Source organism: Cydia strobilella, chromosome 9 (assembly GCF_947568885.1).
Source record: "Cydia strobilella chromosome 9, ilCydStro3.1, whole genome shotgun sequence".
NCBI classification, from domain to species: Eukaryota; Metazoa; Arthropoda; class Insecta; order Lepidoptera; family Tortricidae; genus Cydia; species Cydia strobilella.
In genome coordinates this window covers 9,918,873-9,940,725 of record NC_086049.1, presented here as the reverse complement: position 1 = coordinate 9,940,725, position 21,853 = coordinate 9,918,873, and the positions used below count along the sequence as shown (strand labels likewise).

The 21,853-nt window shown below is 34.6% G+C and overlaps 1 protein-coding gene across 3 annotated transcripts in view; it reads left to right on the top strand.

The window, feature by feature from the left end:
- Window positions 1-21,853, top strand: part of LOC134744256 (cell adhesion molecule Dscam2-like) — a 67,439-nt gene that overhangs the window by 17,500 nt on the left and 28,086 nt on the right. For all 3 annotated transcript variants that reach the window (XM_063678003.1, XM_063678004.1, XM_063678002.1), the window contains exons 3-4: window positions 5,104-5,246; window positions 21,568-21,726. In XM_063678003.1, the coding sequence (XP_063534073.1) occupies window positions 5,104-5,246; window positions 21,568-21,726 (302 nt within the window). The remainder of the gene's footprint in view (window positions 1-5,103; window positions 5,247-21,567; window positions 21,727-21,853) is intronic.

Below are 21,853 nucleotides of genomic sequence, written 5' to 3'. Positions count from 1 at the left end.
AAATACATCATCTGTGAAAATTTCAACTGTCTAGCTGTCACGGTTCATGAGATACAGCCTGGTGACAGATAGACGGACAGTGGAGTCTTAGTAATAGGGCCCCGATTTTACCCTTTGGGCGGAACCCTAAAAATAGATTATAAATAATAAAAAATCATTCATTTTGCCGAATACATTATGGTGTACACGTCCTCACATAGTGTTTCAATTAACACACATGGGGTCAATTGAACCACTCCCCTACATTCTCTTTGATTCCCTATCATTACATAACTATGGGCGGTAGGGCTTTTAAACAAACTTTATCTAAGAACTAAATAAATAAGGTTTAGTAATATAGGCACACCTTTCTAACTGTAGAAATAAAATAGTTACAGGCCATCAAATATAAATTGTTTCAATTATCCCCAGTCTATCCTACTTAGTGCAATGTACGAATTATGTATGTATGTCAACATTTAAATGATATCTTTTAGCAAACAGCTTCTCCTTAACTGTGCATAGTCAACAGGGAAAATAGACATTGCGAAACCTATCCCTTAGCAAACCCGAAGGTGTAGTAAATTCAAACAATGGTTGGCCCTGAAGAGGTTTTGCTGGTTCCTCTCGTTGTATAATCATAAGAGGTTCACGGTTTCGCACGGATAGATTATACAACGTTAGAGAGATTGATTGCTAACTTAAAATGTAAATGTATATCGTCTGTCAAGCCATTTCCGTCAGTAGAAAACAGCGGCAAATTTAAAAAATGTAGGCGCAAACGGTTATCGACTATCGTCCCATAGAAATTTTTAACTTCGCGCCTTTCCTACTGATAAAGTTGTTTGACCGGCTATATAAACCATCTCAAATATCTCCATTCAAATGTTTTCTTCATGTAATAAGGCCTACTTAATTTCAAATTGATTTAAATCGCTATTTATTTTTTAATTTTTTTATTCTAGCCAATGTACCTAAAATACATGTCTTAATGCGTCAGATACAATTAAAAGATAAACCCATTTTTACGATTTCTAAAAAGTGTGAAATCATGAGAAATGCTACAGTAATTACCTTTATTTAGAAAGCTTTCATCGTTGTTTACATACATATATTAGGTAATATATTTTCTGTACGGACAATATTTTAATCTACATCGTTCCTATTAATGGTAGGCGTTATTAACCGAAACTTTTATAACACTAATTTATAAGATGTAGGTACAGTCAAGGGCATAAATATATATACATTCCCAGTTTCAAAAATATGTGTACGCTCTTACACCTTAGACAATAAAGTCGAGTTCACATATTTTTGAGCCATTTGTCTGGATCGATATTTTTGCCTTCGACTGTACTTAAGGTATAATTTATGTACTTGATTGCTGTTAGCTTTTAATTGTATCATCTTATGTTACTTTAATAACCAAGACAGTTACACTGTTGAAGAGAAGTGAAGAAGAAAAAACCCATTATTTTTCAGGTGGGCCTTATTATAAATACTACAGCTCTTTTTACCTCCATGCAAGTACCTTACGTATAAAAATTAACAGCGTAGGTAGGTAATAATAAATCAACAAGAGACCTCCAGAAGACCAATTTAATCGTTAGTATTATTACAGATGTTTCACTTCAAAAAACTGATTTTTTATAAAAATATCTTTTTTACGTTGTGTATACTATAGATATAGTGTGTGACAGTAGCCATCAGATATATCGGAGCGGCCGAGGTGCTCAAAAACTAACGCCTTGACAATAGAGGCGTGTTCGGATATTTGTGAGAGCCTCGGCCGCTCCGATATATCTGATGGCGACTGTACAAGTGAAAGCAGTACTTAGTTGACTTTTTGTAAGTTACAAACTCCAAACCAGCAGCTATAAAAATTGACAATGCATTATCGATTTAATTGTATCGAATATGTAACGGAGTACATTTACTTAGGACAGATAATATCCCATGAAGATCAAACCACCAAGGAAATTGAGCGAAGAATAGGAAATGGATGGAAAAAATACTGGTCATTGAAAGAAGTCCTGAAGTCTAAGGAGCTAAATATGCAAACAAAAAGCAAAGTCTTAAACACATGTGTACTCCCAGTCATGATCTACGGATGCGAAACGTGGGCTCTCAAGAAATATCACATTGAAAAGCTGAAACGCTGCCAAAGAGCCATGGAGAGAAGCCTGACAGGTATAAGGAAACAGGACAGAGTGAGAAGCAGTATAATAAGAGGAAAAACCAAAGTTGTAGACATAATAACCCGGATTGACCAACAAAAGTGGAGATGGACAGGCCACATGCTACGCGAATCATAAGAGAAATGGAGTAAAACGGTTACGGATTGGTACCCCAGAGATGGGAAGAGAAGTGCAGGTCACCAACAGACAAGATGGGAAGACGATCTAAAACTCACAGTTGGACATCACTGGAGAAGAGTTGCACGTGACAGGTTCCAATGGCAAATGTTAGAGGAGGCCTATGCCAAGAGGCAAACTGAGCTTCGGGACATAATATAACAAACAAGAACATGCCTAGTACTCATACAAAGCAGAGAAGCTCAGAATAAAAGGCTTATTATTATTCCTTTATTTATTTTTAGTCTTAGGCTAGGCTTTTTACAATATGAGTATAGTATTTTATTATTATTATGATATAGTTAACTTTTTAAACAGATGAAAGGAGCAATTTAGCTAATGGAGAATGGTTAAGGTGAGTCGACAAGTCTTTAGATGATTTCTAAAATAAAATACGCCTCTATTCTGTTCCTATATAAGGCGTCTTGTCGTTCCGCCAAGTTTCTACATACAAAATAGCAAGAACCAACTTAACTTCCCAATGCCACGCGATATTTGCAGTCTGCATTAACTCTAACAGACGCTGATAAAGGTCACGTCCTTATACAATAACGAAAAACTTTGCCACATATTCCATTCAACTATCCCAACTAACATTGGCATTCCTAGGAGACTTTAAGCCATTTGAATACAGGTCGTTTTCGTTTGTGTTTATCATAAAATTACATATACCGTTCAAGCGTTGTCACTCGGAACTCGTAACAGCCGTGTTGACTGGAAACCGAGTTAAGGGTAACTTTTGACACCTTCCCGGGAAGTTAGCTAAGATTTATTTACCTAGAACACGTAAAGACAACAAACTAAGTTAAGAGGCCGGCCACGTGATGTCTGAACTTCTGATGAAGATGTCGGTGATGGCGGGTCGAATTAATACTTGACCGACTTTAAAATATGACCTGCTCTCGATGTTGTTTTAGATAGGAAGTTAGTTTGTCCTGTGTTATATGAGAGGGTTCCTCAGGGGGTAATGAAATAACACTACCGTATAGGTTTAAAATCAGTCTATTCGATCACAAACACAATAATCCGTAGACTCGCAAGTTAGTTATACACACAATTTGGGGATTTAAACCCAATAATCACTTAATCTAGGCTTGGTTAACACGTTCGTGGGCAGTGTGTTACACTTGTTGGACATTAATATTATGTTTTGGGACTTGTATTGCATCTAGACGATTACTGTACTAATCCCCATTGTGCATTTTTGAATCATTGCGTAGTTAATTTGTTCATATTATTGAGATTATTTAAGGGTCTCCGGCAAGCTCGGTTTTCCATACAAACGTAGTTATGCTCTCATTTTTAAACGAGTAGCTATTTTGCTCTGAAACTTTGTACTTACAATAGGATAAGGTATATCTATGTCTGTAATTAGTTTATGTAGCTTCAGACACCATAGTTAAAAAAATACAGCGAATTTAAGTTATCATACAAAACTTGTTTTTGCTTTATTTCGTTTGTTTTAAAAACTGGAGCTATATAAACTAATTACAGACCTAGATATACCTCATGTCATTGTATGTACAAAGTTTCATTACAATCCAACGTGTAGTTTTAAAATGAGACCGAAACTCCGTTTGTATGGGAAGGTGAAATTCGGACGAGCTTGCCGGGGACTCTTAAGTGTAGTATAATAATATCTATATTAATGGTTTCTGAGAGGATTGACAGCCCTATCCTCGCTCACTGGATGTCCGTGCATGTCAATTGTAATTATAATTATACTTTCTACTAACACACCTAATATAAGCTACTACTAACATAATATGGATTATTTGTATCCGAAATAAATGCATTCATTTAATTTCATTTCATTAACACATTATCTGCAAATTAGAATGCAATATATATTATGTATTGTATGTGTCATAAAACGCACTAGAAAACGGAAAATACTTATATTTATAGGCTTAGATATTTCTACGTCTTATATTTATATCATCCATTAAAAATATAATTTACCTACGTTGCTCAAATCGCTTACGCTGTCAAACGCCGACATATCGAAATGTAATACAAGTTACGTTTAGGGACATATTCGCGACGTTTCGCTATCACGCGTTGTCAAATTGCAAAACATTGGAGCAGAAAATTAGGTTTCTATGTAAATATGTACATAAGCTTGAATGGAATTCGAATGTCGCCGGAAAATTGGCAATGATTGAGTATCGCAAATGTGTAGATAACCTGTCACGCCGCACGATGAGAAAAGATTGAATAATCACACGTGTGACGGCATGTAGCTACTCTTTATATGTAGATGACTGACACCAGTGTTGCTCGCCGGATACGGTGTAAGAGCACGTTCAAATTGAGCTCTAAGTTAGCAGTTTACCTGCCATAATATAAATGATTTAATGTAAGTTTGCTCTTAGATTGGATTCTGATCGATGTTTCGTGACAACAACACAAAAGGCGTCCTCATGTTAATGATATGTATATTAGGTACATATAGGTGCCTAATATATGTGAGTGATGGAAGCCTCCAAATGGTTCAGAACGGTGAATTTTAAATAAGGTCTATATCCTGCCTTTGAATAAGCAGTATCAGGTTATAGATATTAAAATTCTTTAAAACGGGGTTGTTAAATTAATATATGTATAAATTTCGATTACTTCTTCGGGTGACATATGTTTAAGCTATCGAAGGTATAATTTTTAATACATTCATAATTTATACTTTTTTTTGAAATGATCAACCACTGGCGAGCCGCGTGCCACTAGTGTTAAAAAAATTATCAGTAGTATCAATAGAATAATTTGTGTCCAGACACGTGCTGAGCGACGGTCGGTTGGTGCTCGGTGCGCGCCGGTCGCTTGACGCCGGCAGCGGCGGCGCTAGCGCCATGCTGCGGTGCCGCGCCGCCAACCGCGCCGGCGCGACGCTTTCTCGCCCTGTGCTGTTGCAACCAGGTGACTCTTAACAATCATGCTAGTACTAGGTAGCATGAGTCTACTTAGACTTGTTTAGCGCCCAACGGTTACTCGACGAGGGCAGCGGAAGCACCGTAACACTTTCCCGCCCCGTACCAGACAGACTTCGTTTGGGACTAAAAGACTTCGTATTTGAAGTAAGTATTTTAATGTCATGAATTCATGACGTTACCCCATTTTTTCTCGATTTTACTTGATTTTAACGGCCTCGGATTTATTTTTAATTAATTACATACTTTGAAGCGTAAGTCAATCAATATAAGTACCTAGGTACCTAATACCAACGTAACCCTCCAGTGTCAAAGTAGCGCATTTACAAATTAAAACGATTTTCTCAAAAATAAAAATATCTATAAAACAAATTAATGGAAACATTCAAACGGCTTAATTTAGTTTCAAACCAAGAACATCAAAAGCATAAAAACAAATTAACCTGTTTTGATTTAAATGACTTAAGACGATCTAATTAAGTAGGTATTTATTATAAATTATAATACTTAACACAGTCGTATTAAAAACTTTAATTTAAGACCTTTCCAATATTTTTATACTTTATACCGATTTCTTTTGTCTTACGATGGAAAGTTTGTTTTATAATTTACAAATAAACCAACAACGATTTTTAGGGTTCCGTACCCAAAGGGTGAAAACGGGACCCTATTACTAAGACTCCGCTGTCCGTCTGTCCGTCTGTCCGTCCGTCTGTCCGTCTGTCACCAGGCTGTATCTCATGAACCGTGATAGCTAGACAGTTGAAATTTTCACAGATGATGTATTTCTGTTGCTGCTATAACAACAAATACTATATAGATTTAGATTTAGATTTAGATTTAGATTTATTTATTTCATAATATTAAATTACATTATAAATTATTTTAACTTAATCTATACGAATTTATATTATGATCGTCACTTATTATATACAAATGTCAATACAGATAAAAATTCATCACAAAGTCAAATAAATGTTGGGAAATAAATATACGATGTCAATATTAGCATGGTCACAAAAAGGATGTCAATATGGCTAGTTATACCTAGGTATCTCGTAATGGTCGTCAAATTATAGTACAATGCATTACAATATAAGAATAGGTAAGCAATATCATATCATATAATTAATTAAATCTATTGATAATATTAGACGTCATTTTCATATATTCTTTTACAGAATGTTGTATAATGAATGATGAATAATGAATATTGTATAATTGATAGCTGTTGGTTCTCCGAAAATAAATAAATAAATAAATAAAAGAATATAATGGATTATCCAATAAAAAGGATCTCAATTGGCGTTCAAATGCTTCGTCAGATGGTTCTGTTCGCAACGTTGTAGGTAGACGCTCATAAAACGTTGGCCCTATCACCCTCGGATTTTTGACTGAAAGTGCCATGCGACGCGGCACTGTTCGTAGTCTCCCTGTAGATCGGAGTTGTTTACCCGTAACCTCGATACATTTGAACTTATGTAAATTATTTCTCACAAACATTATTATCTGGAATATGTATAGGGAGAAGTGTGTCATGATGCCATTTTGTTTAAAAAGTTCTTTACACGGATGTCGGGCTTGGACTCCGGCCAGTAATCGAATCGCTCGCTTCTGGAGTATTAAAACTCGCTTTGCATCGGTAGAATATAAATAAATTCAAACCTGACTTGCCAATCAGCCTTACTTATAATAATATTAAATTAGAATGCATAAAATCAACAACTTTATTAGGGATCGACATAGATACTAATTGGAAGCAGCACACAAAACCTGACGAAAAGGGTATCGTCATTCATTTATGCCCTAAATCACCTCAAACGCGTAACGGACTTAAAAACAGCTCTTGCAGCGTACTAGGCATACGCTCACTCCTGATTATCCTACGGAATCGTATTATGGAATATGGGGTAATAGTACCGACATAGATAAAATATTTATTCTTCAAAAAAGATGCATCAGAATAATGGCCAACATTGACGAAATGGAAACCTGTAAGCCATTTTTGTAAAGTATAAAATACTCACTCTTACCTCTATATATATTCTAGAGACCAGCAAATTTGTAAGAAAACATAGCGAACTATATTCTCCTGAAACACTACCCAAAAGAAACGACCGAAATTTAAATAAACTGAAACTTCCATTTTACTGAAACTGTTCGCATCTAGCCCACACTATATGTCAATAAAAATATATAATCACCTCCCAAATAAGAATAGAAGAATAAAAAACGAGAGTAAATTAAGCCTGTTTAGCAAGAAACTAAAAACATTTCTGTTAGATAAATGTTACTATAATATCAGAGAATTTTTTGAAGATATATAATATCTCTTTTGTGATACTTGTGATCGTAAATTGATTGTAATTGTATTTAATATTGTGCATGGCAGATTTTATTTAAATGTAAAATAATTAATTAATTATTTGGCACATATGTAAATAATAATATGTATAATTTTAGATTAAATAAGTATGTTTCCCTATGTGGAACTATGTTGCCGTGCCCTAACAGGGCGTCACATGAACAGCTTATATTAAGAACACCTGTACCTGCTATGTGATATGCAATAAATGATTTCAATTTCAATTACTAAAAACAGAATAATATAAATATTTAAATGGGGCTCCCATACAACAAACGTGATTTTTTTGCTGTTTTTTCCGTGATGGTACGGAACCCTTCGTGCGCGAGTCCGACTCGCACTAGGCCGGTTTTTTCTTATGTTTCGACTTAATTAGCAAACATACACACGTAAGATACTTAACTATCTTGTTTATACTGATAAATTAAGTCAAACCACTCTACTACAAAAGAAGCAACTTGAACGAAGTTAATTAACCTAGGTCAGTGGCTCGTGCTAACATTTATAATTAAAGTTCGTGTTTATGTCATAATCTGTTAGAAACCAATTTATTTTATAATCAAGACAGTAAATAGAAAGTCCATGCATAGATCGTGATCGGCAACGCAGGCTTCGTCAAGTGGACACAAAAGCAAATCAGCAACAGGCTTCGTCATCTACTTACAAATGATGTAATCCGCAACAGGCTTTGTCAATCTTAACCACTAAATTAAACTATTTAGGCTATGGTGCCACCCCGGACTGTAATAATTGTCATAAACGTGCAAATACTTATGAATTTGAGCAATCCTATCAGTTTGTTTACTTAGAAGAAAAGTGCATTGCATTATCTTCTTCTTCTGTCTTCTTTGATTTAAAGAATCAAAAAGGCAAACCATCCGATAAACCGATTTGTATTTAATCAGAAATTTGATCCACTCAAATTGGATGCTAAGCGGCAGAATACTCTATGATGATATTCTCTGAATTCTATGATCAATACTACCTATTTTAAATCAATTGCTCATTAAAAAAATAGCTTAGTACCTACCTAAGCAGTTTAATTTTACTCTGAGGATACGAGTAATAATGCTTTGTGCAGACAAGGTTGTTGACATATGGTGTAATTTCAAAACATTTTTTTTTGAGTTTTAAGATTTTTGTACTTGATTGCGTAATAAATTTATTTCAAAACAAGTTCTAGTTTAACCAAAAAAGCAAATTTCTGCTATTTTTTTTTTGATTAGTTATATTTTTATTTCCAATCTGGAAGCCTGAAAGATACCTGAATATTACAATCTCTAACATAAGTATATTTCAATGACATAATTTGTTATAAAAGATAACGCAATATTGACGACACCATGAACGAAAAAGCAAAATATTTAAGCCTTGCATTGGTTCACGATATATCGCTTCAACACCTAACTGTACGAGTACCTTATTCAAGAAATGTTTATTTAATTTTAAACGAATAATACTTGTAACAAAGTCAAACGCAAATTACATTGGAAACAAAAATTTGCAATTACTTAAAGGAAAAAAATGCAAATTCCACCCACATTTTTTTTTATTTTAAGATATTAAAAAACGTTAGTTCAACGTCGGAGATTATATTTACGTAGGTAACGGAAAATTATGGAAACTGTTAACAACAGACTTGCGTAATAAACAAACGGACGAGAAGAGGGCAAAACAAATTACAACTTCGAGTCGAGTTGGACCAATTAACTTTCCGTTACACAGCGAGGAAATATGGAATAAAATGAAAACAGCCCACGGCTGTGCGAGTTTTTTACGCGGAAAACTTTTAATTAAGGGATCAAATGACATTAGAGCCAGTTCGCAATAAGGTAACTTGTCTTTGTTCGCCCGCTCGCGAATCGCGGAAAAAATAAGGCCACCAAATGAATATTTTAAAGAGTACATAATATTTACATGGAACTTTTGCCATCATTACAAGGCAGTCAAAGAGATTTCTAACAAGTCATTATACAAATATTTACGTTATTAAATACCTATCCAATATTATTAATAAGGCAAAACTTAGACGTTCATAATAACTTAATGGAAACAAAATGAGAAAAACTTGGTAATTTGTTAAGGCGGTTCCCTGAGCCAGAAGGCGAAAAATCTCCTTATATGATATTCGTAGACGTGGAAAAAATATATGTCTATTATCTTTAACAACATAGCTTCCGATATACGAATTATGACACTTCGCTCGATACAATTAATTCCCAAAGTAACCTCTAACTCGGACTTTTAATCCTACTTTACTCGGTTATTTATTATGTGAACATAATAAAGTATAAATAAAAAAAGAAGAAAAAACAATCTTAACATAAATAGTAATTTCATAGCTTTAGAATTTCGATATTGTAAGATAATGTTTTTAAAATAAATAAAAACCGACAAAATTCGATCAAAATTGACACTTGGCGCGTATGTTCTTTCCAGTTCTTTCTTGCGAAATGTGACAAAGACAGCGGCAAACCGATGGAACGGCCTTAACTGAGTTGTTGAAGAAAATATGATAATTTAAAAAGATAAATAAATGCGATATTTGGTCAAGTTTGTTTTCGTAAACAACAAAGGTGTTATATTTATTTTTGACTGTACCTATACAGTTCATGTGTTTAAGACATGTGTAATTGTGTAGCAGTACTTGTCTTGATATTACGAACCTTGGACATGATTTTAATGTTTCTACGGTTATGTACGAAAATCACTTTATACCTGGCCTAAAATCTTTAAATTAAAATAATATATTAATTCATTCATTCATTTTATTCATATAAAACAATTACACAGTTACATATATACGATAAATGCGCCAAACGGGAGTAACCAGTTTACATTTGTGACTTATAACTTATATTATATTGTTAGTAGAAAAGAAAAAAAGAAAGCATGCCTTTATTTACGTTAGAATAATTTTACATTTTGTTATTGATATTTTAATACCAACATAGGCACAGTAATAATCAATATATATTATAAAAGAAAGTGTACAATGTGCGTGCCGCTAAAACTGAAACGAGTCCCGGTACGGTCAAGGGAGTTATACGGTGTGGTAATCTCCTGTCCATGAAGAAGTTTCCCGTGTTTACCTGAAGAGTGTGCTTTTGAAGATATAAGGGCTGATAGTTTCGCCCTCTGGCCTCCCAGAAGCAGTTGTTTTGTTTTGAATTTTGAACCTTAAGTTAATAAAAGTAGAAATAGTTAGAGGATACGGCGCCCGGGGCAGTCACCAAATTTGCGCCCCCTGACTACTGACAAAAGTTTCCCTGCTGCTGCCTTTTGCCCATTTTGGCGCCCCCCTCCCTTGGATGGCTCCCTGGGCACTTACCCCCTCTGCGCCCCCCTAGTTATGCCACTGGTTTTGACGATATAATGGCTGAAAGTTTCGCCCTCTAGACATTTCTAGAACAGTCCAAAACATTCGAAAGTATTCGAGAGCATTCCACAACATTCCGAAATGTTCGGAAATATCCCAGATCATTGTGGAACACTCAAATGTTGTGGAATATTCTGGAACATTGTGGATCATTCGCCTTTTTTGTATGGATGGAGTTACCTATTGGTAGGGGTATATAAAACTAGATCCGTCGTGGGGTTTGAATGTTTGGGAACATCCTAGAATATTCTAGAATGTTGTGGAATGTTCGGAAATAGTCTGGAATGTCCCAGACCATTGTGGAATGTTCCAGAACACACTCGAAAGTTGTGGAATGTTCTAGAGCATTATAGACTATTCGAAAGCCTTCATACTCTCAGGAGATTTTCGACAAACACTTTCAGTTATCACTAAGTCAACACTAGCAGACGAAATTAATGCATGCTTAAAAAATCATATCTCTGGCCAGCTGGCCACACATACAAATACTGCGGCTAACAGAAATGTCAGTTAAACTATCGAAAGACGAAACAACAGCACATTTCGCTCAACAACTTTTACGAATAGGCTAGGCCTATCCTACTGACCAGACAACCGGCCTCATTGAACTCAAAAGTTATTTCTTCAACATAGCCGCTACTGAAACCGAACTCAATAACCAAATTTATGTTCATAACACCAAGCCGGAGTGGCTATTTTAGACGGCAATTTTAGCAACTAAAAATAATATTGTCGACGATATCAACTTTAATACTCAAGTCTCAACTTCCCTACACCATTTTTAAATTCTTTGCGGACTGCCTTCGACTTAAAATTTTATTGGACTTCCGATAATAGTTACTACTCAGAAATCTCAACTCACCAAAACTATGTAATGGAACAAGGATGATCGTCAAATAGCTATCGATCCAATAACATCATCGAAGCCGAACTTATGAGTGTAAGACAAAGGATACACAGTATTTATCCCAAGAATACTACTGATCTCTACTGAACTGGCTTTCCAATTTAAAAGTACAATTTCCAATCAAATTAGCCTATATGGGCCAAACCTTAAATATTGCATCAACCTCAAAGACTCCTTATTCTCTCTAGTAGGAAATTCGAAAAACTTATACATTACCTATATACCTCGGGGCTTATATACTTACAACGAAATGAAATGTTGTTAATAAACAAGAATTGTAAATAAAAGTAGGTATTGTAGTTAGAATATATTTTTAATGAAAAAATTATACGTCATATTTTGAAGTTTATACTTTCATTACAACTACCAAACAATCTCACGTCAACTCCCTGAGCGAAGCCGGGTACTTCAACTAGTTATTCATTATAAATTGTAGTCATATTTAATGGCCGTAAAAAGAAAACATAAAATGCTAAAATAATATCCAACACACAAATAATAAATATAAAGTTTAGTTACTTTCGTTATTTATTAATGTTATTATAATAACAAGGTCTACGAAATATCTATAACGCAACAATAGTTTCATTAAGTAGATATTTATACCTTATGGGATTGTATATTCAGCAATTACTTTTATACAGCAGCTAAAAGTTTTAATTAAATATTGAGCGACATTATTCCTTCATCTCGCAAAGAACTTCGTTACAGCGGAGCCAGCGTTCTTTATTGAAAATGGCTTTATTGTTAAAATGAAGATGCCCTCCTGGGACAGATATTGTAATTTTTTTGTCTCGTTTATTCTGCGGCTTCCATTTGCAAACGTTGAGGAGGCAATAATGTTACATGACGAAACATTCTGCCATTGTATTCGTCTAAGATTAAGAAGGAAGTACATACTACGTACTCGTCCATACAAAAAGAGAAAATGTTTTTCCACCTCTAAATATTTTCCATTCTCCATGATTTATTAGTACTTTATTGATACAATGAAAAACTAGGTTTATTGGTTTTTCTTTTTTTCATTTGCATTGCAATATATATATATTTTTTTATTTTATTTGAAACCTTAACAGAATATATAATGCTGAAGCGATCGACATCAAAATCAGTGATTTGTTAAGATTTAGTTAGTGGAAACCGTTTTCTCCCAAAATGGAAATTTTATAGAAAAAGTACCGTTACTTAGCTAAGATCGCAAATGTATTCTTTCTTCTTAATTAATATTAGAGATATTTCTTTTAATAGGTCTGTATGTATCGTTTCAGCGATCTAAATGGATGTTATTCCAAATGGATAGAATGTGGATCATGACACTCAATCCAGTATAAACGTTATATCTAATTCTTATACAAACTACAGCTTTGGTAAAAAAAACACAAAAAATCGTGTATTCGGAACGTGAAAAAAAAAATTGTGATAGTAGGTACATATTTCAGACCATTATTGAAACATATTTTGTAACGTTTAAAGAAAACGATACAAAACGGCTTTATGTCGTTTTTTTCTTGCAAGTTATTGTAGTTTTTAAAAATAAAAGAAAATATAATCTAAAATTATCTTGTTTCATGTAATAAAAATCTAAAAACCGTTGCTAGCTTTTTATAATATGTACTAATTGGTTGCTCTATTCCAGAGAAAATTATGTAAATAGGTCTTCAATTAACGGAGGTAAGTAAATATTTATAAAAAAAAAATATTGATTTTTCGAATCAAGCGTAAGTATGTACCTATTACTAAATCCATGTTGCTCCACGGAGGCCCAATTGAGGTAATAATTTCTTGTCTGTCTTGCGAACGGTTATGGATATGATTTGTCAGCTGTTACCATTGACATTTCTTCAACCAGAAATGTCTGGTTCAACTAGAAATTGCTATCTGAATTAAACCCTCCAGATCATAATTTGCGTATTTGGCATTTTGAAGAACAGACATTAATAAAGCACCCAGTACTAAGAAAAATTGTGAATTTTTCCCAATTGTAGAATCGAGTATTAATTTTAATTATAAAATTGTAGTTTTTATATTGAGTTTTTACACGTTGTAATCAGGGGCAAATAAATTCAATGGAAAAATTCACACTAAATCTAGACTATATTTGTAAGGGCAGACTCCAACCAAAATCTTAAAAAGTTAAACTTGGCGCGATAGAAAAAATCACGAAAACATGTCTAATTTTAATTTATTTTCAATCGTATATCGTTACCGTGAACTGCATATCATAGCAGTATAATTTTAGTCTAAATTAGCTAGTGATATAGCCGAGGGATCTGACGAGCCAAATTTTAAACAGAAGTACATTTTTAGAATTATAGAGATAAAAGGTAAAGTTCATCGTATGTTCTGTCGCAAGTTTAATTTCCTGGTTTTACACTCCTTCTGAAAAATCCAAACAGGATTTGATATGCACTGCCAGCAAGGTAAAATAAATATCAAAACAAGTAGAGACGTTTAAAGTTCGAAAAGACTGCCATATAAAATGTATTATTTGTCAAGTGTTTTCTACATTAAGTTGGCTCAGAAAACGATAACATAACTTTCGCATTTACAACATTAGGTAGGGTAATATAAGTAAGCGAAGAAGCTGTTTACGCTCGAATCTAAGTTTCCACCTTCTAATCGCCTCGGAGTTTGACGTAAGCGAGGCCTATTTCCAAATTGTGCTCAACTTTTTCTACAAGCACTTTATCTCGTTATGTAATGGAAAAAAGTTTCGTGAATTTTTATACGTTTCGTCTTTCGTCATTACTCCGGCCATTAGGCAGACCTAAATCTGCCTGGCTCGTAATGTTATACCAACCTACCAACATACTTATAACCTTTATTACAGCTTTTAATTTTTTTATTTTATTTGAAGTAGCTAGAACACCTTTTTCCCTCCTACCTTTTTATAAAAGCAGGATTATAAGACGACTCGCGCTCGCAACTCAACACCGCGCTTTTTGAAATAAAACTTCTCGAACTTACTTACTGTTCAACTATTTAATACAAGGTATCCATCCAAGTAAAAAAAATGCATGGCATGTAAATGGGCGATCCATCCATGATTTTTTTACATGGGCATGGATCGCAAACGTCTATATACTGGACGGTACGGCTTGCGATCGATCGCCTATGAGTAGTAATCCTAAGTCGTCGTCTTTGCTTTATACTTAAATTAGAATATTGTAATGCTTAGACAAGTAACACATCCACATCGAGTATCCGAGCAACCCGTGATGCCATAATTCAACTATGACATAGTGTCATCCATGACTTGTGGCAGATTAGCTGTATGGGGACTACTTGTTTATTAATAAATAGTTAGATTTAATGTAAAGTAAGTAGGTTAATTGACATTGTGTGCGTGTCACTGTCACCTGATTGTATGAAATTTGTGAATAAAGTTTACAATTCAATAATTGATCTTACTTGTTTAAAGGGAATAAGGTAAATTACAACATCAAAGTGCCAGACACTTTCTTCAAAAGTCTTTTGAATGAGAATAAGCTCCTGTGTTCCCATTTGTTGCTTTTCGATTCCTTTGTAGTCTCTCTTGCAGCAGAAAATATTAAAATATGGTAAATAAAATCTGTAAGTCGAGCGCAAGTTAGAGCCGATTGAGGAACTTGTAGAAATTGTAGCCGATTTCGTGAGGCGAAGGTAGTTGGGGAAGTTTTGGCTTCCTAATGCAATCATTACAAATGCTTCAAGAAAAGTGTGATATTTTAGTCAGTACAGTTATTACGGACCTCGAGCTCAGGCTTAAGTTGGTTCAACAGAGGTGTTGTTTGATGAGCGACGAAAATAATAGGCTTGAACTCCTTTAGTATTGGGACCGTGTCCGACGACAGCGCCACACAGCGATTGCAACTTTAGGCCCGTATTTTGTCACAACTATATTAAGTGAGAAGTAAGCAAATCGTAATAATTTCGTGCGTGTATTGCTAAAACAAGTGAGTCTAAACCGTGAAATTATTTAAGTGTGTACGTGTTGGTAACTTTCAGAAAAACATTATCATAGTACGAATACTTCGCTTATTGCTGCTCGTCCGCCGCTTTTAAAACTACTTTGAAAACATGTCGGTCAAACACAAAACTATATTCACTTCTTTTCTGTAGACATACTCAAAGGTTAAGGATTATAAAGGTTAATCTTCTTATTTAACACTTATTACTCCTGTTATTTGGACAAGTAAATAAAATTATTACCTACATACCTACAAGCTGTTAACTATTGTCCACAGGAAAGAAAACTTGTATGTACATCAAAACTGTACAGTCTACAGGAAAGACGTGAACATAGTGTTGTGTTTGACCCATGTCTGAAAATACCGTCGACGCATGTTAAAATGAAAATTGATATTGAAACGGTCCTCTATGCGCAGTAAAGCTTGGTCAGATTTTTAATATCGACAAAAAATAATAAAAGGATGTAAAAATGCTAACAAAGAGTAGGTACCTATTAAAAAAACTCTTAACAGGTTTCTAGAGCGAACATTTTTTGTTTTATTATTTCTAAAATTATGAATAAATTAAAGCACCATTGAATAGACTAAAAAAGCCCAAGTGTAGTAGGATTATATGGTATTATCTAATACTCCCCAGGGTGTAAATATTTTTACTCAGTACCTATGTCACTACGTCATAGGAACCAAAATTTTAATAAACGGCAAGAACACCGCTACCTACTACTTACAACATTATGGTTTATAAACAAATTATTTGAACATTTTATGTTACATACTTTTTTTTTTTTTTTTAATAACCTGTTGTATCCCACTGCTGGGCAAAGGCCTCTCCCTTAGATTTTCATGACTCCCGTTGTTGAGCTGTTTCCGGCCAGTTATTAGTGAAGGTGTCTAAGTCGTCCCGCCATCTCCGCCTGGGCCTGCCACGTCCGCGCTTCTTTTGCGGCATCCACTTGGTGGCTATACTAGCCCACCTATCCGGATGCATGCGGCAGACGTGACCTGCCCAGTCCCACTTCAGCCTACATGTTTACAAAATGTTCAATCGTGTCTGTAGCCTTTATAGCCTTTATAACTCAAGCCAAAAATTAACATTACATGAAACTTTTTTTTTCACGTATCAGTGTGCAAGTTTATGGCCTCGTACGCTTGAACAACATTGTAACTCTGGCGATATTCAAATTAAAAATATTAATTATATAAATTAAATATTTTTTAAACCGACGAAAACACGGAGGATGGATATAGCACAATCGTATTAAGTCTCACCTCGAAATCCTTCCAAAGATATGAAATTTGGTATGTATGTTAAATAAAGGTCTCTTTTTCATGTTCACACTATGACATTTGGGAACCTCGAGGAATCGCAGCCATCTTGGAAAATGTGTACCATCCTGGAGAAATTTGCGTTTTACTCTAAATATACGTTCTCTTTGAAAATATGGTGTAAGGCAACATTAAAGCTTAATAAATTCTACAAGAAAAAGTCCTAGATATCTTTGCGGAAAAAATACATCTTGTTATAAAAAATAATAGCTGAATCCAGATTTAGCGCTTATACACTTTCAGGGGATATTCTCTTAATATGAAACTTGAAAGAATATGAATTTCACTTTTGTCTATACATTTGTGCACGTTCTACCCCAATATCAACATTTTACTCGACTGCGACTTAAACAGAAAGTAGGGTTATGGGTTTAAATACTGAAAATCAGTACATTCTGTAGCTCAGGATTTTTAAAATGACATATCGGTAGATTCCTCTTCACCTTCACAACCTGTTTACACCTGTTTTATTAAAGAAAAATCAATACAGCCGCCTTGAGAGGACGCGGAATAGTAAATTATATTTTTACTTCTAGCGCCTTAACTATTGACTGGATTTCAATATAATAGACATCAGTAGATCCATAATTAGTACACGAGTGCTATGCAATACAAATAAACTAAAATAAATGGAGGAAAAATGTTTAGGACTTAAAAATGTGACTGCAAAAACAGATTTTAGGTCTTAAATGGGGTTTAAACAATAGTGACACTAATGAAATTTGACACCTACATTTTCAGGGATCCCTGTTTGCGTGTCATAAAATTGGAGCTTCGGGGACCACGGGGATCAAACGCCATCTTGAAAAGTATAAGTCTTTTTTGGTTTTTCTCGGAATATCTGGGTTTAATGTAATATGTTACAATGTCACAGCTGACCCACATTTTACCTCATTGAGTGCCGGCGAGCGCTTTGTTCGAAGTCGCTTTCCTCTACAAAGCGGGAATACGCTAGAATCGGCCTCGCGTGTACGCGCTACGAAAACGTTGGCAGTGAATGTGTTAACACTGCCAGCCCAAACTACGCGCTACCAGCGTAGCCGATAACACGGGAAAAACTGTATGTAGCGAAAAGCGCCTACGAACAGAGAACTCCCCTGGCGAGTGACTGGCACTGAATGTTAAAAAACTAACAGGCCAATTCGAACAATGAGATACGTCATTTACTAGTTCTATAGAAACGATATGGATTATATAAATATATATGTCAGTGTCAAAAATGGCGTTTTTGTTTGAAGAAACGTAAATTTTACACTGACGTATCTAATCCATATCGTTTATAGAATTAGTAAATGACGTATCTCATTGTTCGAATTGGCCTGTTAAGACCTCCGAGATACGCTACGAGTTACGAACACAAAAGTTAATGGTTACGAAACCGCTGCCCCAATATTACAGGGTTCTATGTTAAATTTTCAAGATAGTTGAAATTCGACTTAATGTCACTATGATAAAGTTCAAATTTCAGTTCGATAAAAGTGAAACATAGACCCCTGTAATATTGGGCCAGCGAAATGCTACGCCGTAGCAAGTAAATAGGTAGTAGGGAGATCTGAGAGATACAGGGGCATTCGAATTTTAAACAATTATAGGTATAATATAACTTGTCATTTTTTATATAATATTGCTCATTATATCTCTAGCATCGAAAGATGATCCCTATGACTGTAGTCTGTAAATTATTGTATGGAGTAGACGTCACGAAAAATGTTTGTAGATATTTTTTCTAAGTTTAGTCATTAATTTATTTAGAAATGTAACATTGATTTAACAAGAATACAGTAAAAACAATACACTCCTTTTTTAGGCAGTCGTGTAAAACAACTAAAAGAAATAATATTAAAGAGATAAAAAGAGAGATGAACTGTCATAGAGACCATCATTTGACGCGAGATGTATAGGTATCTTGCTAAACCCAATAGATTTATAAGTGCCGAGGTGCTCAACAATATCTGAACACGCTCTCTAACGCCTTGACAATAAAGGCGTGTTCAGATATTTGTGAGTAACTTGGTCGCTCCCATATTTATGATGGCGACTATACAAGATACACTGCGAGTAATTCTAATTAGTTTTATAATTTTTATAAATCTCGAATTGCGCGCGAACTTAGGATTACCTGCATCACGAGCACTAAAATGAAGGATTTCGTAGTCACGAAATTAATTGAAGACTTAATATAATATGTGAATACATAATAAAAATATTGTATACTCATGTCTCATGAATCATATGTATAGGTATTATTACTACTAGTGTTTCTCTATTTATACTAAAAATAAAAAGCGAAACATGCAATATCTTAGTCTGTGTATCTCAGACAGTGAAAATATCAATTGAAATGAATTCATACCGACTCGAATTATATTAGCCTTCAGGAAGGCTAATAAAATTGAAATACCTATTTACGCCGTAGACAAAGACCGCTTACAATTATTCTTTTATTTATTACTCAAGTTCATTTTTCGTCTCTTATTTATTTTCTCTTAGCGAGCAATAAAAGAAGTCTCCAGTTACCAATTACTAAAATGAACGCGACTCGGTACTGCTTCTACAAAGGAGATACCGTAACTGAATAATAGGATACCATTCACATAAAATCTATAACGGAAAACATAAAAATAACTTTGCATTTTACCGATCTGCACTTCAACTAATTGTGGTATTTACTTCATAAAAATAACATGAATATGTATTCGTAATAATAACATTTAAAGAATAAAGAATAAAGATCATTTATTTTAGTTTTTAAATGTAATTTTATTCGGACTCTGCACAACCTTTGCAGTGGCAAAGTGTGGAAGTGTCACATTAAACGTGCAAACGAATAGCCTGATGGTAAGCGACTACCGTCGCCCATGGACACCCTCAACACCAGAGGGGTTGAATGTGCGTTGTCGGCCTTTAAATTATGAGTACTCTCTTTTCTTGAAGGTTTCGAAGGTCGTATCGGTCCGGATATACCGCTAGCCACAGTTAATGCATGGCTGGTGCAGAGTTACCTTGGTCCGTCTACATTTCAATCTCCTTTCCATAGATTTAGATTTTTTTCCACCTTCTTAAAAGGAAAGGGGACGTCATAACTTGGCCGCTTCTTCATACAAACGTAGTTTCCATATTCCTCTCTGGATATTAACATTATCGAAAATTTGTTTATGCAATTTGATCTATATTAACCACAGCAGCTATGCCCCGTCGTTTGATTTTTTTAACACGCTTTTATTAGGTCGACCTGTATGTAACTAAGTATGTAATGAAATCTAAGGTAACAAATTTAACCATCTCCCCGGTTTCGATGAAGCTGAAAATTTGCATACGCATGTAAGTCGGGTGACAATGCAATATTATGGTACTATCGAGCTGATCTGATGATAAAGACAGGAGGTGGTCATAGGAACTCTGTGATAAAACAACGCAACCTAATTGTGTTTGGGGTTTTTAGAATTGTCTCGACGAGTATTAGTTGCCTGTGGAAAAAAAGTACAGTCAGCGATAAAAGCTTGTATGTACCAAAAATAAAATTTTTGCCAAAAACTTTTTAATCATTATAAGTTAATCATCAAATTATTAAAAAATTGTGTGGAATTTGTTTATTGCTGTTATAATGATAAAAAAGTGTAATAAAAGGTTCTATGGTTGACATACAATAAATTGTGTCAAAATATTTTCCATAATGTCAATATACAGGGAGAAAAATGTGGACAACGTTTGTATGGAGAAGCGGTCGTTCACTAGGTATCGTCTTAAGTCAGTGATTATTTTTCTGATCCTTTATTGAATAAATAAAAAATAAAGTTTATTTAATCCTGTCAAAATACGGCACTGTCAATATTGTTATTTTTAGCACACCCCTTTACTGTTGAATGTAACTCTTGTTTTTATAACGAGGAATAAGTACATGACATGAAGCTGAGTAAAAATCTCCAGAAAACTAGTATGTATACGTACATAGCTACCAAAGATAGATATAACTCCGTAATAGATGGATACAGTCTAAGGAAAAAACGTGCCTCGAAAATCACGAAAATTTGATTCTCGATCAGATGGCGCCACTAGTTTTGGCCTACTCTCGTATAGAGGGCGTTGACGGCTTCGTTTGTTATTTATAATTTTAACGCATATCAGTGAAACAACATGGGTCAAAATGATATAAAAATAATTAATGCAAATAAAAAATCATTTATCCATGTTTACTACATTTTATCGTATTTTTATAAATCTTTATTTTTAGTTTTAAACTATGTCGATAGATGGCAGTGAATTTACAGTGGTTACAAAATTTACTATGACAATACCGCTCTATCTTATTATATCCTCTTTGATAGCTACCTACTGAAATGCCATTGAATGTTCCATTAACAAAATAACCTTTGTTTTGTTTAGTGGAGGACAACGTGCTGGCCCACACCGCACGTCAGCTGACTCCAGCCAGGGTCGGCGGCTCCGTGGTAATCCGCTGCGAAATGTCTCCTCAGCTTGGCCTCGTCGAGATCTCCTGGCTCCAGGATGGCTTGCCTCTGACCCTTGGGTACCTTGGACCTGGTAAGGTTCTCTATATAACCTCCATCATATTTAGTGAAAGACGAAATGATATTAGGACCGTTCGCGTTGATGGGTCTACAACCATATAGCTTAAATGCGAAACTTAAACTTTACATTGACATTACTG